Source organism: Centruroides vittatus, unplaced genomic scaffold, assembly GCF_030686945.1.
Source record: "Centruroides vittatus isolate TY-2023 unplaced genomic scaffold, ASM3068694v2 contig_920, whole genome shotgun sequence".
In the NCBI taxonomy this organism is placed as follows: Eukaryota; Metazoa; Arthropoda; class Arachnida; order Scorpiones; family Buthidae; genus Centruroides; species Centruroides vittatus.
Window position 1 is genome coordinate 103,805 of NW_027122607.1, and position 17,341 is coordinate 121,145.

At 33.2% G+C, this 17,341-nt stretch overlaps 2 protein-coding genes across 3 annotated transcripts in view; one reads left to right on the plus strand and one right to left on the minus strand.

Moving 5' to 3' along the window:
• Positions 1–13,616, minus strand: part of LOC136984455 (ribosome biogenesis protein NOP53) — a 37,805-nt gene extending 24,189 nt beyond the window's left edge. Inside the window, exons 1-4 of one of the 2 annotated variants that reach the window (XM_067281448.1) lie at positions 13,450–13,616; positions 7,386–7,448; positions 3,744–3,839; positions 1,179–1,327 (exon numbers count right to left, since the gene is read on the minus strand). In XM_067281448.1, the coding sequence (XP_067137549.1) occupies positions 1,179–1,327; positions 3,744–3,839; positions 7,386–7,448; positions 13,450–13,577 (436 nt within the window). In that variant the 5' untranslated portion in view covers positions 13,578–13,616. Of the gene's footprint in view, positions 1–1,178; positions 1,328–3,743; positions 3,840–7,380; positions 7,449–13,449 lie in introns of both variants that reach the window. The other variant, XM_067281447.1, reaches the window with a different exon arrangement.
• A 1,444-nt stretch (positions 13,617–15,060) lies between these two features.
• On the plus strand, positions 15,061–16,420 carry LOC136984487 (putative nuclease HARBI1). The gene is made up of 2 exons (XM_067281486.1): positions 15,061–15,669; positions 15,780–16,420. The coding sequence occupies exons 1-2, from the start codon at positions 15,151–15,153 to the stop codon at positions 16,284–16,286; spliced, it is 1,026 nt and encodes a 341-aa protein (XP_067137587.1). The 5' UTR covers positions 15,061–15,150; the 3' UTR covers positions 16,287–16,420.
• The last annotated feature ends 921 nt before the right edge of the window (positions 16,421–17,341 follow it).

Below are 17,341 nucleotides of genomic sequence, written 5' to 3' on the forward strand. Positions count from 1 at the left end.
AACAAACCTCCTAATGAAGATCATTTTATGAACAAACTCAGAGTGAGTGAGTACTATACGTACGTTTATTACCTGCAGCTATTTTGTTGCACTTATTTAAATGTCATATTAATCATATCATCTCACGATATTATTGTATTGTATTTAAAATAAATGCAAACTGATATCATATTACGTGTTGGTTTATACATCTATTGCTGTCATTGAATGTTTCATTAACTTGTAATAAAATTTTAATTGCAATAGATTTCTGTTTCAGATTTGTAAATTTTTTTAAAAGTCAAGTTTTGAGATGCTTTCTTACAAATTGAGAAAAGGAAGATTTAAAAATTGGATATACTATAGATTACTCCCTATGGAATTTCGGGATTTTGATTATATATCTGAACTCGGGGGACCGAGACGAGTTCAACTATACCCTACTTTTGGACCAGAGACAAAAATAAAAAAGTTATCATACTTTTTTCAGCGATCGTGCAATGATCGGGAGTCTCATCACTCTCTCTCCGCTAAGCCTATCGTGTGTTTAACAGGCAGTTCGGCAAGTCGGCCATATATACCTTCAACGGAGGCAGATATTGATCCACGAGGACATTAATCGTCTGCAGTTGGAGTTAAGTCTTTTTCGCACACCCTCGCGCTCCAACCTCGGGACCTACGGCCCCTCAGTCGCCGACACTCTTGCTATCACTTGCAGTCGGCTAGTACTATGCGCCGTTATAACGGCTTGTCCAACAAACCTAACCTATCCCTCCGGGAGATGACCGTCACTGCTAGGCTGCGGAAAAATCTGAAATGGCACGGAATGCACTGTGAAAGGCAAGAAATTGTAAATATGATAACTTTCTTATTTTTCATCTCCAGGCCGAAAGTAGGGTACCGTTGAACTCGTCTCGGTCCCAAGTTCGAATATATACTCAAAGTCCCGAAATTTCACAGGGAGTAATCTACAGTACAGCCTAAAAATTTTCTAGAAATTGACAAATCTGAACCGTAATTATAAAAAAACTAACTATACACAAATCTTTGTCATAACTAACATATATAGAACATATAAAATTTCATTCATTTTATACATAATTTCAATTTAAAAACAGTTATTATGATAACAGAATTTTATATTATTCATATTAAAATAATTAAATGATTTACAAAAATTATTTAAAATTGACTGTTACCTTTGCTACTCCATATATCATACACGACATCATTTTCTTTTTTAATTTCAGAGTGTAAAACTTTAGTTTGTTTGATTTGTTTCTTTAATAGTCTATTTTTATTTTTGGATATTTTGTTTCTCTTCTTAGACAACGGCTGAATAACGTTACTAAAATATAATTGAAATTGTTATTTTAATTCTTATCAAATAAATCAAAGCATTCAAATAATATCGATTAATTTTAATAAAGCTTAAAATATATATGAAATATTTAAAACTTTTTTAAGAAATACAAATTCTCTATATAATATAATGTCTCTACAGATTTGATGATAAACAACACAAAACTCGTCCTCGCCCATCGTGACGTTCACCAAAAACATGATTTTTCCGCCGTTTTATTGCGAATCTTCCAAACACTTCAAAATGTTTGTAACGAATTACTAAATATTGATGATTCGAAGTATCAAACACAAATCCGTGTTAATAACAACCACTTGGCTTTTTTCCACCTTTAAATATTGTTGAATTATTAAGCAAAATAAATCAATTATGAGATTAAGTTATAAATATATGGCAATTTTACAATACAAAATTGTTTAAAACAATACTAATAGTTTTCACAATTAAAATACGTATCTTAATTAAAGTTTTAATATTTAAAAATGTTTTAATAAAATTAACTGTATTTAGAATGGTTCATTTTGTGAATGTGCATTATCAATACACATTTGTTATGCAATGACCATATCAAATTCCCTATAAAATAATGTATTATGTTTTTGGATCTATGGTTCCATTCCTTATTAAATGATTTTTGATGAAATTTTCTGCATTTGCAATAAAAAATAAGAAAAAAAAATTTCTGTAATTGAAAAAAATTAAGTAAATTTGATGTTAAAAATTAGAAGTAAGAATGACTTAAATGTTAAAAAAAAAATCAAAACTTTTTACTTAAAATACAAATTTTTCAAATGGCATTTTAAAAAAATTTAAGAAGAATTTGTATTAAAAAAATTTTTAATATGAAGATAATTCAAAAAGAAACAAACCGGAGGCTGGAATGTGAAAACCAATGACAGACATAATATCGTTGCGTGTGTAAGAATGTGTGGTTACGACAACAGCACGGAAGATCACAGCCCACCGCTAGAGGGTTACGGGTGCATACCACGTGACTACAAAGCTAGAAACACGCGTCAATCGTCCACTGCAGTCAGTGGTGTTTACAACACGACTGATCGCGGTGGACGCATTAAGCCGGATGCACACATGCGGCGCGGCAAGGAAAAGCGGCAGAATGACGTCACTTTTTCTCGCCGCAGAGGTCTATTTCGTGCCGCTTTTCTCATGCCGCGAAAGTTGGTCAAATTCTATCTTTCGCGGCGGCCGCCGCCAAGATGCGTTTCTATCAGCCAATAACATTTCGTCTGGCAGTCACGTGAGAAAATACGATCACATGGTGTTTTAATGGCGGAAAGTTCGACGTGGTTAACCGAGATAACTAACATCAGAATAAAGAGGAAAGAATAATAAATTTAACACAAATTCTACACAGATACAGTAATCATATGTTATTTAATTCAAAGAACAAAACAACCGAATCTTACTCTAAATAGTATTCTTTATCGAGAGATCTTAATCGAAGAATAAGCCCATTTTGTACATCAGTTCTTTATCGATCCAACAAAATATCTCGGCAAGATTCTTGCCAATACGATATCTCTAATCCAAATTATTCATTCGAATCTTCGACGAAATCTTCTAGCTAAATAAAACGAGCCGTACAAAACAAAATTTGTAAACACGTGGATAGCGGAGTGTCGATATCGTTCGCCATCTTGAATACTGAACGCATGCGCCGAAATGTGAACGGATTGCCGCTTGTGTGGTCGTGCTGCCACGCGGCGAAGACGCGTTTGCGTCACCGCTTTTCCTTGCCGCGCCGCATGTGTGCATCCTCCTTTACCTTACATCAGTAATGCGGTGTGGTGTTCCTGACCGTGCATTATCGGCTAACGACACCCGCCCTTCCCCGAAGTGCTTGTGCCACGCGTTGACCTTTGCAACGGACATGCAGTGTTTGCCATACACTTGTGACATTCTTTGACGAATGCCCGTTCCCCTACTCCTTCCGCTGTCAGAAAATGAACAACACCTCTTTGCTCTTCTTTTGACGCCTCCACTTTACTGTTTCACTGTTTACAACACGACTGACCGCGGTAGACGATTGACACGTGCTTCTGCTAGCTTTGTAGTCGTGTGGTATGCACCCGTGACTCTCTAGCGGCGGGCTGTGGTCTTCCGTGCTGTTGTCGAACCACGCATTCTTACACACGCAACAATATTATAATTTTGTCAGCGGTTTTCACATTTCAGCCTCCGGCTCGGTTCTTTTTGAATGATCCTCATACAAGTTTTTACTTTTAATTAACAAAATGAAACTGTTTGAAAATGGAAAAGGAAATAGTAACAAATTTGCATTAGTGTATCTGTCAAAAATTTAATGAGTGAAAATTAATAACAACTTAAAATTTCGTTTAAAAATAATAACAATTTTGAATTAAAAAATATAACTACTTACACGTGAATCGGTGGAAGAACTTTAGATGGATTTTTTAAGGCAGAAAAGCATTTTAAATCATCTAAAATATCCTTTTTCTTGCTGGGTATTTTAACTGGGAAAATAATGTAATGATATTAGTTTTATATTCTGTTTTACATGTAATTTTATAACAATGTAATAATTTTACTTGTTATTATTCACTAGAAGTAAAGAATACACATAAAATGGGATACAGAATATTTTAAGTGTCAATTTAATGTTAAAAAACAAAAATAAATAGCAAGTTATTGTGCTTTTCTATATATTAATCAGAAACATTTTCAACCTTGATTTTGCTCATCCTAACCAACAGAATAAATAGAATAGAATTATTTTTGTAAATCTTCGTCCGATGGCGATAATTATGATTAATTATTTGAAGACAAAGTCCTTCCCAAAAATAAGGAACCACCATTTATTGTGTCCAGGACATTACATTTTTGGCGACTGACCTTTCCTTTGAGGCTACTGGACACAATAAATGGTGGTTCCTTATTTTTGGGAAGGACTTTGTCTTCAAATAATTAATCATAATTATCGCCATCGGACGAAGATTTACAAAAATATTTTTAAAGTATCGTCACCAGGGGGTAGCTTTTCTCATCTACATTTTACCAGCGCCGATTTCGTTGTAGATAAAAGCCGAAACGACCCCAAGAAGGTATGATGGAAGAAGAATAGAAGACGTCCGTATATCACCAGTAACTGCTTTTTAAAAAATGTTTATATTTTTAATTACTTTACATTTGTGTTTTTTAAAGGAATGTTTGGCGACCAGTAGCCTCAAAGGAAAGGTCAGTCGCCAAAAATGTAATGTCCTGGACACAATAAATGGTGGTTCCTTATTTTTGGGAAGGACTTTGTCTTCAAATAATTAATCAGAATAGAATTATTTTAATTTTACAAATTACAAACTCAAATTCAAAGGAAAAATACATAAATAAAAGATAAAAACTAAACTAAACCAAAAAACAATAATAATACTTTCTGTTTGCATTTACACCAGGCTTTCTGAAGTTTTTATCAAATATTTTAAGTGAATCTCTTCATATATTAGTTCTTAAGTAATTATAGGTGATGTTAGATATGTTTAATAAGTGGAGTTTCCTTTTTGTCTGTATTTTAGTTAATTAATTAAACATTTGGTTCAAACACAACCAACAACAGATTTATCACACAGTAGACTATGTTTATTCAATAACTAAAACTCCACACAAGTAAAACTTCAATATTCATTACTTGTGAAGTTTTAGTTGTTGAAGTTATTTTTGCAATTGAACACGTGTATGGTCTTAGGAATGGGTTCAAAAACTGTTGCATCATTTTACAAACAACTGCACCAAGTTAATTAATTAATTAATATACGATGTTTTCTGTTAAGGTAAATGAAAATGATATTTTGACAATGTAAAAATAAAATTATAATTTACTTTAATAAATTACATTTTTTAAAACCATCTTTCAGTCTTTGTTATAAATTTTAATGTATTACAATCATAATCTAATTAAGTTTATTATGTTATATCGCAGTATAAGTAATTTAAATATTTAATTTAATAAAAACATTATGACTAATAACCAATTGATATTTCAAATCGATTTTATCATATTGTGTATACCTCGGTGGCTACGTTGTTAAATTGCGGCAGTTCGTGTCGGTACAATTCAAGCTCTGAACGAGACAGTTGGGACCCTATCAGAGCTGCAAAGCACACCCTTAGGAGCAAAAACATCAAAGAAACTATACCTCTACAAGCGACCCTTCGCGAGATACAGTCCCCCAAAATCGGGTTGTGTGAAATTGCAAGTTGCGTCACTGTTAAGACTATCGCATTTAGCTATTTAGCCCATGTGACCATGCCGGCTTAGAGTAGCTCGCTTGACTATTCGTGGAGTACTTGATGTTATATAGTTTTTTAGAGAGGTATGGGGGCTTGCTCCCACCTGGATGCTTAGGCACACAACTATATGTAGAACATCAGTCAAGGCACACAGAGCATGAAGTGTACTGACACATGTTAAAAACTGACCTTTGGAAGCAAATATCTCATTAAGAGTCACACGTACAGGTATGTTTCTTTAATTTTTTTGCTCGTGTACGGGGGTCCAAAATTCTAGATGAGTGTGAAATCCCTCATTCATAGCTTGAATCTTACCTTAATGTCTGTATACATCATATTGTTTGGACAATACAATGGTTTCAGCATTCATTGCAACGAACAGTTATGTCAATTGTCAAGAGTGAAAACTCACTCAATGATTAAACTGTGTCAATAATCAATTTTCCAAATATAAAAGAAATATTAATATAATATATTCATCTGTACTAATAAAAAATATACAATATACAGTAAACAAAATATTTAAATACAGTAAGACCCCGCTTAACACTGTTTCGGTATTACGTGGTAGTATTGAAATTCCCAGAGATCGCACGCAGTGTTGGGATCAAGGCGTAATATCAAATTTTAAAGCTTATTATCTGCGGCGGACATTCCGACAACTAATTGATAAAACAGATGGAGCAGATAAACAATCCATTAGAGATTTTTGGAAAAACTAGAATATCATGGATGCTGTAGACAACATCAATCTTTCCTGGAATGAGGTGACCGAGAAATGTTTGAAAGGAGTATGGAAGAATGTATGGCCGGAGCTAAGCAAGGATGTTGACGCAAGAGAATCCATTGTTGATGTCGACGAAATTGTCAAGCTAGCTAATGAAACAGGGTTGGATAATATAAATGCGCAGGATATTGAAGAATTATTGCAAGTTACAACTGGAAAAAGTTTTTCCAACGACGATCTTAAAGAATTAGTAGAATAACAGGTGCACGAAGATGACGAAATTAGCGTTTCTGAAGATGAGGAACAAAAGGAACTTTCAACGGATTTTCTAAAAAAAGTTTAGCCACTATAGCGGTAATAATGGATCAGTTTATACAAAACGATTTCAATTCTGATAGAAGTTCAAAGGCAAGACGAAATGTCACGGATGCGATGTCTTGCTATCGACAACTGCTTGTTAAATGAAACAGGAAAAGGCAAATGACGTTAGATGACTTCTTCACAAAGAAACAAAAGATGTCAAATGAGGAACCTTCCTCATCACAAACATAACTTCTTTACTCAAACTTTTTTTTTATTTTCATGAATGTTTTATGAATAAATTTCGATATTAGCAATAAATAAGTCTATAATTAACATAATAAAAAAGTATTTAACAATAAATGTTACAAAATAAAACAAAAAAAAACTGATAAATTTTCTTATTCTCTGTTCTGTTTCACGTATTCCCCGTATTTACATGTTAAGGTGACCCCGTTTAATGCTCTGTTATCTAGAAATGCATCCCCCGTGTTAAGCGGGGTCTTACTGTAACGAAATAAAGACAAACACTTACAATAACGAAAATTATAATTTTCCATCTATTCTATCATTTTCATTACATTTGCAATGGAGTTTACTACATAATTACATTTATAGACATCAGATAATATTTTCAAGCAGAAATACAATATAATAAATATATATTTATTATTTATTAATTGGTTATTAAAATATAATATTTTATTTGAAAAATTAATATACTGTATCATTTTACATTCAAACTTACTTTCATTAAATTCTTTATCCTTATCAATAAAAAATATTTCATCATTTGGTTTTTCTGATACGGGACCACTATAAAAAAGAAACCATTTAATTTAAAACATTTTCCATAGTCAAACTACAATGCAAGAAGAGCCTAAAAACTTCACAGCCCAAATTTATAAACCGAAAGGGTAATGTTACCTATGGTTCCAAGATGGTGGCTCGTCTCTGATTCCAGCAAATAGAAGAAGGGAAACAGTGGGGACGCACGTTCTAACCTAACCTATTCTAATAAATTACCATAATTATTACCAACAAAATTATTAGAATAGGTTAGGTTAGGTTAAAACGTGCGTCCCCACTGTTTCCTTGCTGGAATCAGACGAGCCACCATCTTGGAACCATAGGTAACATTAACCAAAGAAAGTTTTTAGCAAAAATTATCCAATTTAGTGTTAGCCTTCAAAATACATTCCTCCATAATCTGTACAAATTTTTGCATGCTCCAGTAATTTACTTATGCCTTCGTGGAAGAATCTTTGGAATGCTGTTTACTTTTCTCCGTAGCCTCTCGGATTTCCAAAACTGACCAAAATTGTCTCCTCCTCAAAGTAAATTTTTCTTTGGAAAACAGGGGCCCCAACAGTCCCAAGTCCCAACTGGTCGCTTCGTGTTCCCTAAATTCAAATTGAAAGCTAACACTACATTGAATCATTTTTGCCAAAAACATTGTTATAAATTCAAAGGTTAATGTGAGCCTAGGTATACAAAATGGTAGCGCTTCCGGTAACCTCGATGGCAAGTGTTTTTAGAAAAGAAATGTAGATGGCGCTGATAGTAATGATGCTTTCGTATGCAAATATCCATCAAAAAATTCCGTTCAGGAAACATGAGGAATAATGTGAATTTCGAATTTTGGTTACGATGTAGACGGATTATGCACATTGTTAATTTTTTTAATAGAACTGCCTGCGTTTTTTAAAGTTTGTACAATTTACTCGAAGTCTAAAGTTATCGAGGAGGAAATTTTGTCAATGGTAATTAACATGTTAAACGTGTCCTTAATGTGTTTAATGCGTGTTAAATGTCACAAAAGCGTATTAAAGGTGTGTTAACATTGTGTAAGTGAGGTAAAAATTTTGTACAGGGTTTATATGTGGTTCAAGTGTGCGTTTAAACTGTGTAAATGTGAGTTAAATGTGTTTAAACATGGTTTAAATGTGCATTTAGTGTGTAAATGTGTTAAGTGTGTGTAAATGTGAGTTAAATGTGTTTAAACATGGTTTAAATGTGTGTTTATAGCGTGTAAATGTGTTTAAAAGAGTGTTAAACGTGTCATAACCAAGGACATGTAATAGTGATTTCCGACCCAAAAAACAACGTGAACGACACATGGATGGCTAGGTGACCGTGGATTGCAGGTGCCACCCTCTGTGGAGACGCTGCCTATCGTAGATGAAAAGGCTAAAGATGTGAATCGTAAGACTGCAGTTCTTAAGAGGAGTAGAATTTATGTACAATACAAGCAAATTTTGTTCGAACCACTGATGTATAGAATCTCGTAATTCACTTCGTCCATGCATCGATTGAATTTGTAGGTAGTATGATGACTTTTTTATTTTTCATTTCTGGTCCAAGAGTAGGAAAAGTAACCAAAAGCAGGGGAAAAAGTAAGTAGCAAATTTACATTTTAAAAGTGTTTTAGTTTTAAAAAAGTTTAAATACAGGCGCGTTTAGGTTATTGTCGACGGTTGCCATCTTGTTTGCACATTTGCGTGTGCAAACAAGATGGCGACCGGAAGCACCGCCATTTTGTATACCTAGGCTTACATTAACCAATTCAAATTTAGTAAACATACCTTGAACATTTTATTTATTAAATATGTTAAGTTGTAGAAATGTATTAAACTAGAAATTCCCCCATCGAGCACAACGGAATACTTTTTACAAGAAAGTAGAGATTGAAAAATCGAGAAGAGTAGCGATTTTCAAGAAATTCAAGAGTTATTATTTCTACAAATGAACTAGTTTATACTGCTGTGACATAAAGAGCAACAAAATAAAATTTCACCTAAAGCACACCAAAAAAATAGGAGTTATAGAGAATTCGCTTACACACACACAAATAGATTTAGACCTTTAAAATAATATTAAAATCTTTCTTTATAAAATTACTTTATATACCACATTCTGAGTAAACATTGTTGTCTTTTTAAAGGATTTCCTTGCTGTGTTCCTTTAGTAATAAACACCTTAATATTGTTTTGATGATTATTGTTGTGATCATGTTTCTGAAACCTTGATAATGCCATTTCTTAATTTCGTGTTGATAAAACGAAGATGAATTGTATATATAATTAGTTAGATGAGTAATAACACTTTCTAGATAATGGGCTCATTAGATTGTTACTTTTGATTGGATAATAGAATGTCATGTGGTCACTGTGGAAAGATTTTTAAAAACTTTGTTGTAGAAGTGATACAATGAGGCTATCTTTTTTTAAAGTTTAAATTTAATGAAGTATGTTTAAAATATGCCATTTACCAAAATATTTAAAGATGCAACTTAAGGAAAATTTCCTCGTCGAGCATGAATGTCAACGTGGTCACCAACGTCACTGCAATGTAAGTGCGATTACGATGACAAATCAATAAAACGTTTATTATATAGCTAATATTTTCACAAAATAAGTAGCCTATACTTTCCGTCAGAACATAAAACAAATGCAGTCGAGTCTGCGTAAGTCGACAACCCAAGGGGAAGTGGAAATGTGTCGAGTTATCCGATATGATGACTAAAATGAAGTTGAGAAAAAACAACCCACAAAAACTACAATTAGGAAAATACAGTAGTGCTTTATACAGTACATGAAATGTATCTCTCTGACTATCCATCACTGGCACTAAAGTTGGTTTCTACTGTAAGTACCCCAGCAATTTCCATCGCCTTTTGATTCAGTATCGGTCCCAAAACAGGAAGATTCGACTAACGAATTTGCTTTAGTCAACGTACCAGAGCATTTTCGACATCTTTATATGGCAACTTTCTCTGGCATTTTCGAGACAGCAGCGACGAAGATACAAGAAAAGTTTCTTAATTTCCTCTTTTTTCTTCAGGATTCCCACTAATGTTGTTCTTGGAAGGTTTTCTTGTTTTGTAAATTCGGCTTGCGAAGTTTTCTTACATTCAAATTCAGAAACAAGTTCATATTTTTCCTTTATCATAAGCATTGTTAGCTTTCGGACACTCATTTCTAACAGAAATGTGAAACACATGCTACAAATAATGCATGACGTGAGAAAATGAAAACTCGGATTCTCCCGTGACTTTGATATAGATTGTATATTTTCTTTTTGTTTATCTGTTATTATTTTATATATAAAAATACATAAAATGTTAAGGCATTTTTATTAATACATACATATTAATAAATAAGTGGACTCCCCTCCTAAAAAAATGAGTTTACACCGCACAGTGCAGCGTGAACTCATTTTTTTCAAGAGGGGAGTCGACTTATCAGACGTCTAAATGAGTGTGGGACAACAAAAGTATGTCTATTTATCCAGTAGTTATGAGTTAAACGGTGTCGAGTAAATCAAGAGTTTTTTAACATTAATGCCTATGTAAGTCGGCCAGGATTACAGAAAACTGACAACTTAACTGACAGTGTCTAGTTATACCTATGACAACTTACGCAGACTGACTGTATAACCAAAATTTCATCTGGATTGGTCAAAAATTGCAGGAGTTATAATTCACACACATAAATGATGACTTTTATATTAGTAACGATAATAGTTACTAAAAATTCATAATTCTAATCATCCTCTCAGAAATGTCCACACAACTTTAATAAATTAATTTTAACTTATATTTTAGCCTTATTTCTCAAAGGTTGGTTCTCAAAGTTTAAATTTATCATCCAACCAGAACTGCCAAATGTCCTGGTTTGTACAGCGTTCCGAATTATAGTCAAATCCTAACTCCCACACTATCTATTGAAAATCCTGTTTAGATAACATCTCATTTTACACATTAAAATTTTACAAAAGAACCAGAAAAGTTAAATTTTACCTAAAAAAACATATACATAATTTAGTTTCTCATTTTTTTCCATTCTTTCTCTCAAGTGCAATGGGTGCACAGGCACAGGATCCTAATATGGGGTATCAAAAAAATGATCAGTGTTGTTATTTACAAATTTTAAACTTTGCCACTACAGAGGCCTTCTATGAAGTTTCTGGTTAAACTTAAAAGTTAACCAACCATTTATGTCATCTTTTTTTTCCGATAAAAGGATTTGTGTTTAAAATGGAACTAAAAGTAGATATAAGTGACATAATAAGTTTTGTAGATAATTTAAGACCCATTACAGAAGATACAGCAATTTTCAATGCTGATCATATAACATTATGTAGAATAACAGCATAAAATGAGAACAAAATTACAATTGTTGAATGATGTTTACAAGCAAGTAAGTTATATAGAATTCTTCACAAAATTTCAATGAAATTGTCAAAATATGTGTATGAATGTATAGTAAAATGTAGATGTAATGTTGGCTGAAGCAAAAAAACAATAAACATATTGTTGCAATTTTAATATATGGTATGTAAACAGGCTTGCATTTTTTTATAAAGTCAAAATTGTTTTATTAAGTAACTTGCAAGTAATTTTCTAATTTTCCCATTATTTTACTGAAATAAATCGCAAAAATTAAGTTATACCAATTTAGTGCAGGCACAGGATTCTGTCAAAATCTAATGAAGTGGATTATAGCACAAAAGTATTTTTGGCATTTCGAGCTAAAGATAAAATGATTAAAAACAACAGCTGCATAAGAGGTTATTTCAGAAAAACCATTTGGTTAAAGTGTACCTAAGTAACCCCAATGGCGGCACTTCCGACCGTTCGTGCTCCCGACGGACTCTTTCCAGAGGGAAACCGCGGCAGGCCGCCCAGTGTTTAACATCACTAGTTATTGATTCACGGTAGTTCTTGAACAAAAGAAAAAAAAAGAAACGTCTACTAAAAATGTATTGGGTTGTTCGGAAAGCAATTTCGTTTTTTCCATAGAAAAATAAACGCAATATTCTTATAATAAATAAACATTTTATTGAATTATATATTGACCATTTTGGTCAAATACCTGTTGTCATTGTTTCTGGCAGTAGCATGATTTCACATTCATAAAAATTTTGATCGTTGTTTACAAAAAACTGATTCAAGTGATTTTTGACATTGTCATTTCAAGTAAATGTCTTACAGTTAAAAAAAATTTGTATAGACCGGAACAAGTAATCTGAGTGTGTCCGATCTGGCAAATATGGTTGGTGCGATAACACATCCCACCTAAGCTATAACAGTTTCTGACGAGTTACCAAACTCGTGTGAAATTTGGCATTATCATGGTAAAACACTACACTTTGTTTGTTGATCAATTCTGGCCTTTTCTGTTTGATGATATTACTCAATTTGTTTACTCGACGGCAGTACACTTTCGAATCAATTGTTAAATTGTCTGGTAAAAGCTCAAAAAAAAATTTCTTTAAAATCCCACCATAGAGAGCATCTCTCGTTAATAACATGCAGAACCCATATATCGAGCTTTGAAACGAAACCAATTCGTTTTAAGTAATAATAAGCAATTCAATTTAACAGATTTAATCTCTTAGTGATTTTGCGTGTTGTTATACGGCAGATTGCTTTGATCGGTATCTTTATTTTGTTTTCGTTGGCTTCAAATGGCCATCCAGAATGTGGTGTATCTTCGATATTAAAATTGCCAGAATGCAATTTTGTAAACCAGTTTTGGCACTGTCTTTCTCTCAACACATCTTCTCCAAACATGTACCACAAATTTTTTCTTGTTTGAACAGCATTTTGATTTTTTAGTTATAAAAAAGCAAAATATGGCGAAAATGATGCTTTCGATTTTCCAAATTTGATGGAACACCGAAAAAAAAAACAATTGTACAGAATCAAACAAAATTTTTTACAAATAAGCCCTAAACGGCACACTTTAACTTTTCTGTGTTAACCTACAGAAATATTGGACCTAATATTTTACTTATAAGAATTATTTTTTACCCAGATCGTTCTTCTAATCGTTTATCTTCCAAGAATTCGTCGACATCATCGATATTGCAATGTTTCTTCCAGCCTTTCTTCTTATTTTTACTAAATCGTGCTTTCGACGATTTCTTAGTAACTTCCATCTTGCCCACGTGTTTAATCTCCGTTTCCCAAAAGACCGGATGTCGTTATTTACATAAAAAAATAACCGCCCAAAAATCTCTTAATTATTACTACATTACTCTTGTAGAGTTAAAATTTCGCATTTTAATAACGTGTGAAATATTTTAGTAACTAATTCGTAATGAATAATTAACTAATAATATGATTGATATTTATCACAATCGATATCGTCTCATTGTAAAATTCACGTAACTTACCTTAGGGTGCGTTCTTTTATTCCTCCGCGTAACTCCGCGTGAGCGACATCCGTTTAAAAATTCCTGCTGTACGCGTTCCTAAATTTCGGTGGGAGTGCGCGCCGTCGAACGGCAAAAACGGCCGTTTGTAGCAATAGTTTACGGTGGAAAGCAAAATGGCGTCCTCCATGGCTCCGATAGTTTCGTTTAGGGGTCCATTATGTGGTTTTATGAATGAAAATTTAGAAGTTGTGAAAGCGCAAGTTAATGCACGCGGTGATGTAAGTGTCTTTTCGAATTTTTTTTCGAATGGTAGCCGGAATTCTAATTTTTTCGTGGCTATTTTGAATGCTCTTTCAACAAATAATCCATTTTATGGTTAAATTTTACAATTGGGACCTTTTTTTGCCTTTAAAAGCTCATATTTTAGAATTATAGATTCCTCCATCACCATACTATCGATAGTGCGGGAGCCGCCATCTTTCTTTCTTTCACCGTCGTTCCTAACCCCCTATTTCACCAACAGACGATTAGACAAATCGCAGGATTAACGGCTATCACTAATACAGGATTACTGATTTTGGGTGTACTATAGATTACTCCCTATGGAATTTCAGGACTTTGATTATATATTTGAACTCAGGGGACCGAGACGAGTTCAACGGTACTCTATTTTTTGACCGGAGACGAAAAATAAAAAAGTTATCACACTTTTTAAGTTACCATACTTTTTTAATGCTCTCATGCAGACGGCACCGTAGTTGTTAGTATTGCCATCTTGCGGTAAAGTCTGCAAACCGTGACGTCGGACTACGGTCATCTTCCGGAGGGTAAACACGCGATACGAGAGCGGAGAGAGCGACGCGACTTCCGATCATCGCGCGATCGCAAACATGGCGGCTGTTCCCACTGTTCGTGCTCCCGACTGACCTCTCGTAAGGGAGCCACCACACGCCGCCATGTGCTAAACTAGTGATCGATTCACGGTAGTTCTTGAACAAAGTAAAAAAAGGGGGAAACGTCTACTAAAGGCAATTTTAACGGCAAGCACGCGACTCCCGATCGCGATAGCGAGGCCGACTTAGCGGAGAGCGACGCGACTCCCTATCATCGCGCGATCGCCGGAAAAAAAGTGTGATAGCTTTTTTATTTTTCGTCTCCGGTCCAAAAATAGGGTACCGTTGAACTCGACTCGGTCCCCTGAGTTCAAATATATAATCAAAGTCCTGAAATTCCATAGGGAGTAATCTATAGTACACCCCTGATTTTTCGTTCCACCATTCTAAGATTAGACGTAATCTGGCATTAGTAACTAATCCACCGAATTCGGGCGATTAGTGTACTAATCTCGACAAACATGGCGGAAGATTTGTCTTACTTTGCAGAGTACGTGTATGAAAACGAAATAATGCAAAATTACTTTCGAATTCCACGACGATTAATTTGTGATCGATCCAATCCTATTGAAAAGTTTGACGATCAACTGTTTATCGAAAGGTATAGGCTTTCTAAAAGAACTGTTGTACATGTATGTGACGAAATCACGCACCTCTTACCATCATATAATACAAGAAGAAACTATCCTATATCACCTCTATTGCAGTTATTGATTACTTTACGTTTTTATGCCACTGGAAACTTTTATCACGAAGTAGGAGATCTGACTTCAACATCGAAATCAAGCGTATGTAGGATAATTAAAACTGTATCTAAAGCTTTGGGGAGCCTTTCAAAAAAGTACATCGCATTTCCATCGACCATGCTGGAATACAGGAAAGTCATTAAAAAATTTTATGATATTGCTAAGTTTCCAGGTGTTATAGGTGCTATAGACTGTACTCATATTCCAATTTCATCTCCTGGAACAAATGCAGAATAATTTAGAAATAGGAAAGGTTATTTTTCAATCAATATTCAGGTATGTTAAATTTTATATTATTTTTTTATCAGAGTGTTTACATGAATAAATTCTGTATGTATTTTTAGGCAGTCAGTGATGCTAATTTACTAATAAGAAACTTAGTTGCAAGATGGGCTGGATCAGTACATGATTCTACAATATTTAATAATTCAGAATTATGTCTGAAATTTGAGAATAGAGTTCCTCCTGTCACATGCTATCTTCTAGGAGATGGTGGCTATCCCTGCAAACCATATTTGATGACACCACTTTTAAACCCAACAACAAATGCAGAAGTTAAATATAATGCTGCTCATATTAAAACTAGAAACACAGTAGAGAGACTATTTGGAATATGGAAGAGTAGATTTCCTTGTCTAAGGTTTGGTCTTCGAACTAAACTAGAAACATCACTTGTTATTATTGTTGCTACTGGTGTTCTCCACAATATAGCTATACTATGCAAGGATGATTCACTTGTTTTAGATATGGTTATTCAGCCCGAAGAATGTAATGGAGATGATGCTCGGGATTGGACTGTTCAAGGCGGAACAGCTGTTAGGAATACAATAATACAAGCTTTCAATGAATGAGAAATATGTAGTTATTAATTTCTTATTGAAATTTGTGTGTAATTACAGACTTTGATATGCATAATTCATAAATAAAGCATTATAAAATTCAAATGAAACTTTTGTAAAATAGTTTATTTTTTGTATAAATAAAATTTGTTTATATATATATATAATCTATTTGATTATCAGTTGTGTTTGGTAAGTTAATTAAACACAATGCAAATTAATATAGACAGTATTGTATTTAATAATTATTTAGAAATTATTGTATATATTTCAAAGTTTCTTGTATGTTTCATTTCTACTTATGGTATCTATCATTCATAAAGTGATGAAGGTTTTAATGGGGGTTGAGTTATGTTGGACATCAAAAGAGGGGAAGAGGTTACAAAAACTTGGAAAAACTGGGACGAGAAAGGAGTAAAAGTTTCAAGAAAAATGCACATGTAATTTATGGACAGCTCAAGTGCTTAGACTGCAGAAAATGGACTTACACCATTTTCATAATCAATAGTTATGCAATATCATTTACTGATGAATTTTTAATTGATCAAAGCTTATGGTTATTTTAAAATAATAAGTGTGAATTGTTTATAAATAAAAAGTTCACACTAAATTATATGTATATCACGTGACTTCACAATTTTTTCCAAAAATGGACTTACACCACTTTCAAAATAAACAGTCCATATACTATATACTAGTCCTTTTGTTTCTTTTCCTTTAAAATGTTAATTTAAATTTTTAATCATTAAATTAGTCTATTAATTGTTAATGTTATCATGCAAAGTCAAAAAATCTCATTCAATAGTTAGTTTGGACCTCTGAAAGAATTCTGTATCACTTTCATTAAATTTGAATGTGTAATTAAAATAAATTATTGAATAAAAATTATAAATAATTTTCAACAAAATAACTATAAAAATTAAATTTATTAATAAGACTATTTTTTAATGTTTTTTAATTTTTCTTGCAGTAATTGTATTTTTAATTGTTGTTCTTTTTTTTCTTCTTGCAGGAGTTCAATTCTACAGTCATGCTCTCTCTTTCTTCTTACATCTTCTTCCTTCATA

Excerpts from the sequence above, each read along its gene's own strand:
- LOC136984487 (XM_067281486.1), top strand. The coding sequence starts at position 15,151 with ATGGCGGAAGATTTGTCTTACTTTGCAGAGTACGTGTATGAAAACGAA. Across the intron at positions 15,670-15,779 it reads CTCCTGGAACAAATGCAGAA|GCAGTCAGTGATGCTAATTT; the intron begins TAATTTAGAAAT and ends ATGTATTTTTAG.